The 14,157-nt window shown below is 40.7% G+C and overlaps 1 protein-coding gene across 1 annotated transcript in view; it reads left to right on the forward strand.

Moving 5' to 3' along the window:
• Positions 1–14,157, forward strand: part of LOC149322311 (E3 ubiquitin-protein ligase RNF213-like) — a 156,943-nt gene that overhangs the window by 102,797 nt on the left and 39,989 nt on the right. The window contains 8 exon segments of the mRNA XM_089525959.1: positions 887–1,115; positions 1,560–1,756; positions 4,091–4,213; positions 9,000–9,110; positions 9,434–9,676; positions 11,089–11,170; positions 12,086–12,120; positions 12,411–12,505. Coding sequence (XP_089382085.1) covers positions 887–1,115; positions 1,560–1,756; positions 4,091–4,213; positions 9,000–9,110; positions 9,434–9,676; positions 11,089–11,170; positions 12,086–12,120; positions 12,411–12,505 — 1,115 coding nt within the window.

Here is a 14,157-nt window from a genome sequence, read left to right on the forward strand (position 1 = left end):
AATACGCTCTTCCCTCCTTTTTTGTGGACTTCGAGTCTGCAGCCTCAGTCTTTCATGGACCAGTAAGCAGAGAGGGTTAAAATGGCATGAGTGCCCATGACGCACAGCCATTCAAGGCAATTGAGCTTGAATATGTGCGAATTTCCATTTTCACAGGTAGGTCTGGAATGGATCCCCCATGAAAATGGAGGGACAACTGTAACATCAAGCTGTGGATGGTTGAGTCCATGAATGCAGAGGGCTGACTGTATCTATTTTATTGGTACAAATATGTGTGTTAAAGTAAATAATAATGGCCTGTTACAGACAGCCAAAATAAAGCTGCTTCGAGTCACAGTGGAGGTATGGTGTTTCAATGATGCATGCATCTTAAGAGTCCAGAAGCCACACCAAAGCCACGCTCCAGTCCTTAGGGCTGGAGCGTGGCTTTGGTGCGACTTCTGGACTCTTAGGACACATGCATCATTGAAACACCATTCCTCCACTGTGACTCGAAGCAGCTTTATTTTGGCTGTCTGTAACAGGCCAATAAAAGTAAAAAATAAATTAATTAAAGAATAAGAATGGGTAGAGATGATAAATTCTTCAATATTCGATTGCTTTAATATGCAGGTAGCTAGCCACAATATTGACAATATATTTTTAAAAAATGGATTGGACAGTTCACATTTACAACCCACTTGTGGGTTCAAAAAACCTCACCTTCCAGTGGTGGTTCTGGTACTGCAGCAGTAAACACAATGAGGGGGTTCCTTAATTCTCAGTCCACTAGCTTCTTTGGCATGAAATTTGTAAAGGCAGACTGCATATACTCATGAAAGTTGCTTGATTGTATAGAATAAAAAATGTTCACTGACTTTGGAAAACATGCACTATTTTTTTCTAGGACTCTATGTGTGAGGAATCAGGAGCCTTCTCTGAAGATATTAAGATGAACCATCTGAGGGAGGATGGGCGCTTCTTGACAAACTATTTACAGTGGAGCAAAAGCAACCAAGCAGTCTCAAAAGACTCCTCCATTGAGTACTTGCAGGGAGTGGCCCACATCAGGCTCTGCATGGATAGGGCAGCAGAATTGCTCTTTGAGCAGCATAGGACCCCAAGTAAGTGGAACTGTGGAGGCCATGTGAAAATGGAAAAATAGAGGCATATGAGCCAATTCTTCCTGATGAATTACATGACAGACTTACATCTTTCATGTCCATGTGAAGTTGAAGGCTTTCATGGCCAGCATCTGCAGTTTTTTGTGGGTTTTTCAGGCTATGTGGCCATTCTCTGAAGATGCCAGCCACAGATACTGGCGAAACATCAGGAATAAACTCTTCTAGAACATGGCCACATAGCCCGAAAAACCCACAAAAAACTGTTTCATGTCCATGTTTCACAAAAGCATGAAACATTATTTTTGTATTTCTGTGATCTCCTTGTGCTGCCAGTATTACACTCTTTCAGATATAAAACTTTGGAAGACGTTTATCTTCAGCGTTCCTGTAATAATACTGTTTTTCAATAGCTTACCATACGTATGAGACAATGCCTTATTTTCTTTCTCTTTGCAGGTGTTATTAAAGAAACTGACAAGCAACTCTACCTTCAAAGAGTGATGCAGTTCTGTTGTGAGACTCAGAATGACTGGTATAGAGTTTATCTTGTTCGCAGGCTTACAAGCCAGTATGGATTGGAGTTCATGCAAAAGCTTTCATACAAACCTCAATTTCAATGGATACTTCCATCAGAACTAGTTCGGCAACAACAGGTAGAGCAGAGATTGCTTGGTTAGAACTTCTAGAACAGGAGTGAGGAAAGTGTACCCAATGGGTCTCATGCACTCCTGGACAATTTTAGTCACTAGGGTCCAAAATAAGTTTATTGATATATATATATATATTTTTGCCCCAAATACTCTCTAGTGGGCATGGGTGAATTTTGCTATGACTTCCTGTTGTCAAAAAGGCCTTTGCTGGTTCTAAATTTTTATGGTTGGGTAAGAAAACAAGAATTAGATGGAAATTATTTGGAGATGCAAGAGAAAGAGGTGGACAATTGGGTTTTCAGATTTAAAATTATATTTTGAGGCCTCTTATTTAACTTGACTAAAGCCTTAGATAATAAAAGAGAATTAGAACTTGAAGGGCATGAAATAAGAATGGGATGGCATCGCTTTCTGTGGTATGAAAAAGTTAAAGTAAATGCAGAATTTAAGAACCATATTATAAGAAATTCATTCTTAAGGATATGGGATAAACATAAGGAGACATGTAATCCTAAAAGCAGGCTTGTTTTTCTCACAATAAACATTTTGCGCATGACAGTTAAGAGGTAATAAATGGATAACATATAGGGATATGCTAGAGAAAGGAAATGGAAAACCAAAGAGATGCTTTGCAATTGGAGGAAAGTGATTTTAAGATGCAATGGTTAAATTACTACCAACTGAGGAAGAGAGTGAAAGAAGATCTAAAGAACTTCCAATATGAAGGGGAGATATTTGAATATGAAAAAATACTATGCACAGATGACAATCATTTAACTCATAAAATGTACATGTTATTATTAAATTTTAATATGGAAGAAGAACAGGTAAAAGATTGCTTGGTTATCTGGGTAATAAATTTGGTTCATAACATACAAATGAAACAAGGGGAATATATTTGACTAAGGGGTTAAAATTTACTAGTTTGTATAGCCTTAAGGAGAATGTCTATAAAATGATGTTTATGTGGTATATGACTTAAATTAGCCAAGGTGTATAAAGGTACAAGTAATACCTGTTGGAAATGCAAAAAACAACTAGGATAACTTTTTCCCATTTGGTGGAAATGGATGTAGTGGCTTAGTGGTTAAGATGCCAGTTATAATGATCATAAAGTCAGAAGGTTGGCAGTTTGAGACCTGAGTACTGCACGATGGAGTGAACTCCTGTCACTAGTCCCAGCTTCTGCCAAACTAGCAGTCCAAAAGCGTGCAAATGCAAACAGATAATAGGGTACCACTTCAGTGGGAAGGTAACAGCATTTGGTGCAGTCATGTGGGCCACCTGACTACTGGAATCATCTTCAGACAACACTGGCTCTTTGGCATATTAACGGAGATGAGCACCACCCCCTACAGTTGGTTACTGTCATGTCAAGGGACTGCCTTTACCTTTACCTTTTAAAGGAAGTTTTGGTTTAAGATTTCTAAATGGATGCAAAAATTTTAGGATTTCAATTAGCTATAAGACCAGAATTAGCTATGAGACCAGAATTTTAAATATGATTAATCTGGAAGACAAAAAGGGAAGAAAGCACAAAAGTTTGATAAATTATATGGTCACAACAGTGAGAATGGTTTTTGCAAGATACTAGAAAATTAATAGAATGCCAACATGTATAGAATGGATGGAGAAAATTATGGAATTGGCACAGCTAGATAAATTTAACTAATCTGGTAAAAGGAAACTCAACAAAGCCTTCCTTAAAAATATGGAAACCTTTTATGAAATTTTCAAAAAAAGAAAAAAAGGGGAGATACCAGTATTGTAGCATCTGATGCTTAGGATGTAAGTTTATTTATTCCTTGGTTTATCTTTTTGTGGTAAGAATAATAGAATCATGGAGTTGGAAGAGACCACAGGGGCCATCCAGGCCAACCCCCTTCTGCCATGCAGGAATACATAACCAACGCACTCCTGGCAGATGACCTCCAGCCTCTGTTTAAAAACCTCCAAAGAAAGAGACTCCATCCCTCTCCAAGGAATTGTGTTCCACTGTCAAACAACTCTTACTAAGATTAGATTAGATTAGATTAGATTAGATTAGATTAGTTAAATAAGAGAAGACAAGAAAGAAAAGAGAAGAAACATAGAAATATATCTAGCTCACAGTTAGAGAGAAACTAGGAATTTTTTGTTTTTCAAGTGGGGAGGGGAATGGGGGGATTGTTGATAGGTGTTTATGTTCATGCATCCATATGTATATGTTATTTCTGGATATTGAATAAAAATTAATTTTTATTTTTAAAAGACCTGGGTTGGGCATGAAATAGCTTAGGGGTCCAGTAACATGGTGATGGTGTAAACATGGATCTTCTTTGTGTTTTGTGGGCTCAGAAGGATCAGCATGGTCAGATTGATCGGTTCCTGGTATATGGCAAAAACTATAGAACAGTGCGCGATGCCATGGGAAAAGGATTGATTGAATGCCAGACAGATGATATTGCAGCAGCCCTTACGGTAAGGCTTTTAGTCTGATCAGAAACACATTCAGTTGGTGGAATCTTAGAGATTTCAAGATCAGAAGATATTTATTTATCAAAAATGTATAGACTACTTTTCTCCTAAATGAGACCATATCTCTTTTGCTTCTTCGTTGTGGTCTCTGTGCCTTACACAAATGGGTTTTTGTTTGCACAGATAATCCTCACAGAACACCCCTCCCTCTGCCACCTATGATGCATGTCCTATCCCATCAAACTGCCTTCCCCTCAATTTTTTTTCATCTGCCAGCAGAGCAACTTCTCTCAGAGTGCTCATGTGCTGAGTAGTGCCTCAATCTTCTTTCTTTTTGATTTTCTTCATTTGTCTTCCTTCATACTTATTTCATGTACCACTATTTTAAAAATCCCTTACTGCTTTACCTTGTTGTCCTTTCCCATTCCCCTTCCTTCCCCTTCCCCCCTTTCCCTTTTTTCTTATTTTGCTATCCCTTCAGTTCTATGGCCTCCACTTTTCCTTTCAAGCATTGTTCTTTTTGTGATAGGAAAGTTCCTCTCTCTGACATGCACTTCAAGTGCCTGTATGCTGCTCATCTGTAGAGGATTTACTTCACAAACTCGGAAGAATAAGACTCAGCACCTCAAGATTCACTGTTGGGAGCAGTCCTTGCGAGTTGCTGACAAAGTATCATCGAGTCAACAACCTCCCTTAGCTACCATTCCCATTTTCAGACATGAATAATCCTACGACTGTACGTCTCTGCTCTGTGTTGTCTTCTTTTGGTCTCAAACTTTGTTTTAGTGCACCTACTCATTCTTCATTGCCTTGATATTGTTCTTACAAAAATATATATAACCTCCAATTTCATGGCTAGGGATTTCTCATTGTCTAATCATCATTTCATCTGTTTTGCCCTCGCCCATAATCCACCTCCTCGTCAAATTGTTCAACGCCACTTTCACAACCTTAATTCTATTGATCCTGTGACTTTTGGCCAGGCTCTGGATTCTTCTTTATCCTCTTTAAACCTTGGAGACTACGTGGATCCAGCAATCTCCTTACTCAATTTAACCTTTTAGCAACCCTCAGTAGTTTTGCCCCTTTATTGATACGCATGACCTCTTCTAATAAACCACAGTGCTGGCTCATTCCCATTGTTTGGTTGCTCCCTTCTTGTTCTCAAGCTGCCAAACGGTGGTGGGAAAAGACCAAGGAATGGGCTGATTTTATCCATTATAAATGTATTCTTTTTTTCCACTTTCGCACGCTATCCCCTTGGCAAAACAGAATTATTATAAATTTGTGATTGAGGCTAATGACTGGTGGCCACAGTGTTTTTTTCTCCATGTTCGATTCTCTACTAAAACCTCCTTCTCTGTTGGTTCCACACTCATTTTCACCCACTGATTTTGCCTATTATTTTACTACTTAGATTGAAGCAATCCGTTCCAACCTTGATTCCTTGCATTCTTCTTTTAATCCAGCTACTCAATCATCTATACCTGGAACATTATTTGCTTTTTCTTCTGTTTCATTGGATGAATTATCTAAGCCCCTGAATTCTTCTAAACTGACGACCTGCCCTCTCGATCTGCTTCCTTCTTGTCTTTTAATTTCTATTGCCTCCTCTATTTTACCTTCTCTTCTTTATACTATCAACCTTTCTATCTCTAATGGCTCCTTTCCTTCTGCCTTTAAGCATGCTCTAGTTTCATCAATCTTGAAAAAGCCTTCTCTTGATCCATCTTCTCTTTTGAGCTATCAGCCTATCTCACCTCTTCCTTTTCTATCTAAGGTTTTAGAATGTGCAGTTTATTTTCGCTGCGTGGGGTTTCTTACTGCTAATTCTATTCTTGATCTTTTTCAATCTGACTTTCGCCCACTGCATTCGACTGAGACTGCTCTTACTAAGATCACTAATGATCTTTTACAGGATAAATCTAAAGGTCTTTATTCTATTTTAGTCCTCCTGGATCTCTCTGCTGCGTTTGACACAGTTGATCATGGTCTCTTGGTGGATTTAGTCCAAGACCTGGGTTTTGTGGGATCAGTTTTAAATTGGTTTAAATCCTGTCTGTCAAACAGATCTTTTGCGGTGGTTACAGGAGGTCAGGTTTCTGCCCCTGTCTCATTAACTGGTGGAGTCCCTCAGTGTTCTGTCTTGGATCCTTTACTGTTCTCCCTTTATACCCTTTCCCTCCTACGGCTTTCAATATCACCTGTACACCCAGCTGTATTTCTCTACCCCTGAGATTTTTCTGGGTGTTGAGCAGTGGTTACCATCATGTCTTGCTGCTGTCTCTGAGTGGAGGATTCACTGGTGCCTGAAGCTCAACATGGCCAAAACGGAGCTACTTGTCTTTCCATCCAAGCCACCTTTGCAATGTTCTTTGTCAATTACCATGAATGACATTTCTATTCAATCTACCAATGAGGCCCATTGTCTTGGTTTCCTATTTGACTCTTCGTTATTGTTCACTCCACAGATCCAGGCTACAGCCAAGTCATGCAGATTCTTTCTTTATAATCTCATCAGAATTTGACCGTTTCTTTCTGTTTCAATGGCAAAAGCTTTGGTGCATGCATTGGTGATATCATACATGCATTACTGCAACTCACTAATGAGTCTTCACCATAAGGCATACTGGTCTTCCTGTATGTCAGCAACTAACTGCTCATTGCCAACTAATGACTCATGCCTCAAGTCACAATAGAAGCAGCACTTCAACTTCTCTTTCACTCAGATTGGGCATGAATCTATACAAGTTTCATCTTACTCCAACCCAAGACATCTGCTTCATAAACACTCAGCTGTACTCTATGGCTGTGCTTCCTCTGGGCAAGACAAACCACATCTGGAACCTCACTCATTGCTTATTGTAGGGGAGTGTCACCTCACCTCCATAGGCTCCATCATGCCCCTTCTCAACCATATGGACTCCATAACAGCAATGCTCCTGTTTGCAAACTACATGTGCCCTCTTCAAGTGTGGTTTCTTCAGCAGGTAGACATTTCCCATTTAGTCTTGTTTACATGTCTGAGCCTCCCATTGTCACTTCTACACAGCCTGCAATAATGGACACATATTCCAACTTTGGTGAAAGGCCCTTCCTTCTTCCTTAGCCCATGACTACAGTTGCCTCTAACATTTCCCTTACAGAACTGGGGCGGGAGGTGTCAATGTCGGTATTACCACGTACAAGGGCTGTGGTCCCATCCTGAGAAGATACTTCACATCAATGTGTTTGCAAAGCATTGTCCTTTTATGTTTCTTGCACCAAAGCTTTTCAGAAGTCTCCATACCTCCATACCCCAGAGGGACCTTGAAACTGTGGTACATGCCCTGGTAACCTCGAGATTGGATTTCTGCAATGGACTCTACATGGGACAGCCCTTGTACCTAACCCGGAAGCTTCAATTGGTGCAGAACATGGCTGCAAGGCTGGTCACTGGCACGTCCAGGGCCAGCCATATAACACCGGTTCTAAAAAACCTCCATTGGCTGCCCATTTGCTTCCGGGCGCAATACAAGGTGCTGGTAATGACCTATAAAGTCCTAAATGGCTTGGGCCCAGGCTACCTGAAGGACCGCCTCTCCCCATACATTCCGCCTCGCACCCTCAGAACATCTGGGCAGCAACTCCTTAGGGTTCCCGGGGCGAGGTTATCCTCCACTTCCAGGAGGTCTTTCTCCATCGCCGCCCCGGCCCTTTGGAACACGCTGCCCATAGAGCTCCGCTCAGTCACCTCCCTGGCCCAATTCAAACGGGAGTTGAAGACCCACCTGTTTGGCATCGCATTCCCCGATTAGTCCTTATAGGCCCCCCCCCCGCCATAAGGCCGCACAGGCAATGGGTTCCTAACCCGGGGGCATTTGTTGTTGTTTTTCTTTTTGTGTTGTATTTTAACATTGTATATTGAAACTTTGTATGTAATTTTTAATTGTTGTAAACCGCCCTGATCTTTGGAAGGGCGGTATACAAATAAACCATTTATTATTATTATTATTATTATTATTATTATTATCTGCCCGGGGGGGGTCACTAGGTCACCTCACAGACTTTTGCTAGATGGATTGTTCAGGTGATTTCCCTCTCCTGCAAACTTATAAACCTTTCCCTTGGATGACCATGCAGTGAGCCACTCCATTAGGGCCACAGCTGTGTCACTGGCTTTCTTGAGGGAATTTCCCTACCGGAGCTGTGTCTGGGCTAGGCCCTAAACATTCATCCAGCACTATCAACTGGATATGAGGGATCAGACTGAGGCTGCCTTCAGCATGGCTATCCTATCTTCAGTCTTCATTCAAGTGTACCTCTCACCTTCTCAAGTGAGGGAGCTTGCTATTCAGCATCTGCATGTGTGATGCAGAGACCACAAAGAAGAAAGACAGGTTGTTTATATGTAACTTATATTCTTCGAGTGATCGTGTGTGTTTACTTGACATACCCTTCCTCCCCTCGTTGCACACCTGGTACTATGTCTAATTGCTAGCATTGTGCCACATGACTTGGAACTGAGGAAATGGCCACTGAGCATATGTGCTAAGGAGGGCGGGCAGAGCTACTGCAAAAAATCTTGCCAGATAGAAGGTTCTGGAAAATGGATTCTGGAAAATGGGTCTGTGCAGTCACAAGACCCCATATGTGTGAATACACAGACCACTCAAAGAACAAAAGTTACAAGTATAAAACCTATCTTTAATGCTGTTCTCTCTACTAATTATCTCTTACTGCTAGCAATTAAACTATTACTCAATTTTCCTTTTTCTCTTCCTTCCTATAACTTGTGTTTTGTTTTTAGAGAAGTAATGGCTCCAAGTCTGAGCAGGTAGTCCATTTTCTTCTGGCTGTCTTCAGAGAGCTCACATCTCTTTATGGATGCAGGGACCCAATTCTTCATCCTAAACAGAAGGTAAATGGTTTACTCTAGTGTCAGATTGCATGTTAGTTTGCACACAAATGTTGCCTCTTGTGGAGAGAGAGGGCTTTAAGTACTGGACAGTAGAAATGAGATGTATAAAGATTGTTTGTAAGCTTCCATTTGAAAATTTCTTGAAAACTCAACCTAGCCCGAAAAACCCACAACAAACTATCAACCTATAAATCTTTTTGTCTCTTTCCAAATTTCCAGTTATCATAGTATAACATAATAGTGGACATTTTTACTCAGGCTGCCAGTGCTAAAACTGGCAATCTTACTTTAGCTTTTACAAAATATTTTTCTTCTTATTTCAGCAATGTGATGTCCTTAAAGAATTCATCCACACCTCCAAAGTTCTTTCTTCTCCCCAACTGGAAACATTTGCAGACTCTCTGATGGCAAACAGTCTTCCATCACTGACACTGAGCCCCCAGGATCCAAGTCAGAAGATGGTGGTGATTGAAATGGCGGTGCATGCTGCAGCTGTTTTGTTGTCTCGCCAGAATCGAATCCTTGAACCTCTATATAATCTGGCCTTCTTGCCCAGTACCATGAAAGTATATAAATGTTTGCTGAACTTTTCCCCTTCAGTGTTATTGTCAGTTCCCTAAAGGAATACTTTGTTTTCTTGCATTTCCACCCCCTCTTAACCCCTTGCATTTGGAGTAACCTTTGGTACAGCATAGTCTGAGATATTTCCTTCTCTGAGGCCTCATTCACACTACAAAATAACCCGATGTGGAAACTGAGTTATTTTGGTGATGATACCTCTCCATGGCCTTTTACTCCTCTTTGTCATTCACACTGACTAGGGGAGGGGGAAGGAAGAATAGCAATAGGGATAAAATGGCACGGAGAGATGATCATGGGGGGGGAGGGCAAAAGACGCGATGGTGGTGGGAAAGAGAGGAGGAAGGAAAAGGCAAACTCCTTCTGAACAAACCTTGCCAAGAAAACCCTGAGACAGGTGCGCCCTAGTAAAAAATGACTTGAAGGCACACAACAGCAGAGGAGAGGTACCCCTCATTCTTAAAAAACCTCTGTATTCTGCCTGTCAGTTTGTTGCCTCTTCCTCCCCCTCCATCAGTTCCAGTGCAGTCCAAAGAGAAAAGAAAAGAAAGACAGTTCCATTCTCTCAACCTCAGAGGAAGGCAAAAGTATACCCTCTCCAGACAAACCTTGCTGAAAACCCCACTACAGGTGTGCCTAGTCAGAAATGACTTGAAGGCACACAACAACAACAACAACAACAACAACAGAGGATGGACGGTGGCACGGCAGGAAGGCCTGGGCCCCAGCAGCTCCTCCTCCTCCTGTTGGGCTGCTCTCTGGTGTGACCTTGCTACTGCTCGCCAGAATCCTCTGGGGGACCCTCTCCATCCATGGCAGTGGCAGCGGCACTCAATCTCCCTCTCTTCCTCCTTGTCCTGCTGGCTGTCTTGCAAGCCGGCCTGGGGCCTCCTTGCCCTGGCCCAGCTTTGGCCCCAGAAATTACATCAGAAAAAGAAGCAGAGGAGGAGGAAGAGGAGGCAATGGGGAGAGGGGGAGGAGAGGGGAGAACTGACTTGCGGTCCTGCACAATCTGAATCGATCTGACAGTTTGTTCTTACTATCAGAAATTCGGATCATTGTGGTTCTTTTAAAAAAAAGCCTGCTAAGAGATCCGGTGCCGAATGCACTGGTATAAGTGGGCTTTTCACTCACCACCATGACCACCCCACCCCACAAACTGTACCAATTGCAGTCGGGGCAAGTGTGAACTTCACAGAAATAAACCAGTTCCATACCTGTTTATTTCCCTAGTGTAGATTAGGCCTTAGATTCTTAAATGAATTAACTAACATAGAAATACATATTAGCAAGTCCTTTGAATCAATTAGATCAGTCTGTCATAAAATGCCACTGCATGTTGCTGTAAACACTTTGATTTGCATTCTCTCCCTCTCTTTCCTTTCTTCCTAATCTGCAGAATGCTTTCTTGCCAACAATGCCAGAAGACTTATGGGTTGCGGCTAAAAAATGGGAGGGTACAGTAGGACTTTCCTGGTATAGTAAGTACAATGGACCAAGTTGGGAGAAAACTAAGTGACAACTTAGTGATAACTTCTTAAAAGTAGAAATAGTCCAGACTAGAAGGAAGATTACTTTTACTATTTTCAGATACAGTACTGTATTCTTTTAAATCAAAATATCCCATAGTAGTAATTTGTGCTAAAGGATATGCTGCCATGTGTCAGCATTCAATTTAAAGACAAAACTGTAAATAATGTCACAGCTCAGAATTTGGAAGTACAGGTTGGGTATCCCTTATCTGGAATTCCAAAATATTCCAAAATCTACAGCTGTCCACATGAGTAGCTAAAATAATTATACCTTTGCTTTCTGATAGTTCAATGTACCGCAAACTGTTTAATGCAAAAAATTGTTAAAAAATATTATGTAGAGTATGTTTATAAGGTGTATACGAAACATAAATTAATTTCATGTTTAGACTTGGGTCCCATTTCCAAGATTCATTATATATATGCAAATGTTTAAAAATAAAAAATAAAAATTGAATTCTAAAACACCTTTACCAAACATTTCAGATATGGGAGACTCAACCTGTAGTGATAAAAATGTTAAGAAATGTACTTTCCCCCCTTTTTAATTTTTTAAGCAATATGACATAACAAATGTACTCTCTAGTAATAGAAAAAAACATGCAAAGAGCCCACAAATATTTTCCATATCGCATGAACTCAAGAAGAAGGCTGGTGATAATCTGTGTGAATAAAGAATGGTTCCCAGTGACAAGGGTCCATTGCATGCTGTGTTTCTCTATTCCCTGCTCTGTTTCTTTGGCTGCTGCAAGTCCAGCACTGTACCTGTTCTAGACAAATCCTAGAGTGTAGTTTAGAATTCTCTGTATTTAATTCATAGTTGTATTGGGCTGATTTCTTTTTCCTTTTCTTTGTTCAAATTAGCATGTCCAAATGGGCACCCTTGCACTGTTGGAGAGGTAAGAACTTTCCCTGATGGTATGTGTGATAGTATTCTAGTTTATTTCATTAAATTCAGTCTGTGCTATATTTTTCATATTTCTGTTATCTGTCAACATTATATCTTGGCTTGAGATTGTATTGCAGGCTAATGAAATCAGGAATTTTGCCTCTTTAAATATGTGTTAAACATTAGTTTGATAGTATGATAGAGTTGACTAAGAGGTCTTGCAGCTGGATTTAGGGTAAGACGAAACAAGAAGGCCTGGTTTCTTTCCCTACTTTGTAACTTTCATTCTTTTCTTTTCAGTGTGGTATGCCCACACAGCGTGGTCGTTGTATTGAGTGTAAAGCTCAAATAGGAGGTGACAACCACCGGGCACTGCCAAACTTTCAAAGAGCACAGTATGTTCTTGCTTCAAATTATTAGAGTGCTGAATGAAATACCGTATTTTCCGGCGTATAAGACGACTGGGTGTATAAGACGATCCTCAACTTCTCCAGTTAAAATATAGAATTTGGGATATACTCGCCGTATAAGACTACCCCTCTTCCAACGCAAACCAAATAATTTTTTTTAAAAAATCAGATTTGATTTCAATATGGTAATTTGAATTCAAATGCTTATGACATGCAGGTACTTAGCAGGAAAACTTGTTGTATACAAAGCCTGCTTGGATTGGTCAGCTCTCCCTGCCTGCCCAGCCCTCCCTGTCTCCAAGACTATCAGAGCGGTATTGCAAACACGGTTCTTTTTTCCATACCCCGGGTGTCCCGTACGCCTGCAGCTTTGTCCGCCCAGTTACATATGCAGCCACTGCAGATTCTCCAGTCCGGCTCAGATGTTTCAGCACCTGCCCTATAAGATGACACCCGGCGTATAAGACGACCCCCAACTTTTGAGAAGATTTTCCTGGGTTAAAAAGTAGTCTTATACACCAGAAAATACAGTACTTTAATTTACAGAAAAGCTTAGCCTTTACTGTTTCAGTAGATGTGTAGTTTGTGCTCTGTGTTTTATGCTGTCATTACTCTTCTAGTTTCATAAAGTCTTCATTCTCAGACTGGCCAAAAGAGCAATCCACAATAATCCTCACACCAGCAGATCAAGGCATGAGATCCAAAATTCCAGTTCCTTTCAGTCTATGGACTCTTGCTTCTCCCTCAGTTTAGTTTTTCCACCTTGTCAGCTCGATGACCTTTTATCCTCTCACTTGCCTAATCTTTCTAAAATCTATTTAAAATATTTCTCTGTTCTCTCTTAAAAATTAACCATAACTTTGGATTTAACAAAGAAAAAGAGGAAAACATTGGGTATTGAGGGTGACAGACTCACTATTGCTTTCTGATAGAAAAAAAAAGGCAAACAGAGGAAGAACTGAGCTTAAAAACCTCTTCCAAGAGGGTAAGGGAGATATCTAGGAATCAGGAAAGGTTCAGCTGACTGTGAACAAGTGAGACACAGAACCAATGGCAGAAATGGTGTTTAAGAAAATTTTTGTATCATCCAGAGAAGACAGTTTGGAAGGTCTTGTTCTGAATGAACTCCAGGGAGCAGTAAGACCCAAGAACTGATACAGAGAACAGTTGTAAGCCCAAGGAGCTAAAAACAAAACAAAGTTTAAAAAAACTTAAAAGGAAATGATTGGAAAGCAGTGAAAGGATGCAGAGAGATCATTAGTTTAGTCACGGTTCCTGGGCACCATCTTGAACTGGAGTCTTCTAAGCATGGAGGCTGGCCTCAGGCAGAATAGCCTATGGCCCAAACAGACAATGCCACTGTCATGGTGAGTCCCACTCGTCCAACTATTTTCCTATTGTGGTAGCCTCATGGGTTTTGTCATCCACCACTGCCAAAAAATTATGTCATGAGAGCCACCACAACTGCTTATTTCCCCCTTTTTAGGATTCACTTTCAGGTGCTATCTAGTAGTGTGGTTACTTATTTTAGTCCCAGACAAGCTTGTAAGTAATTAACAATAAAACTTTATTTGAAAGACAGTTTAACAACGTTTCACTTGTTCAGTTGGTACATTCACTTGTGATTGTTTCACTTT

Source organism: Sceloporus occidentalis, unplaced genomic scaffold, assembly GCF_023333645.1.
Source record: "Sceloporus occidentalis isolate IW3139 unplaced genomic scaffold, rSceOcc1.0.p SCAF_1, whole genome shotgun sequence".
Lineage (NCBI taxonomy): Eukaryota > Metazoa > Chordata > Lepidosauria > Squamata > Phrynosomatidae > Sceloporus > Sceloporus occidentalis.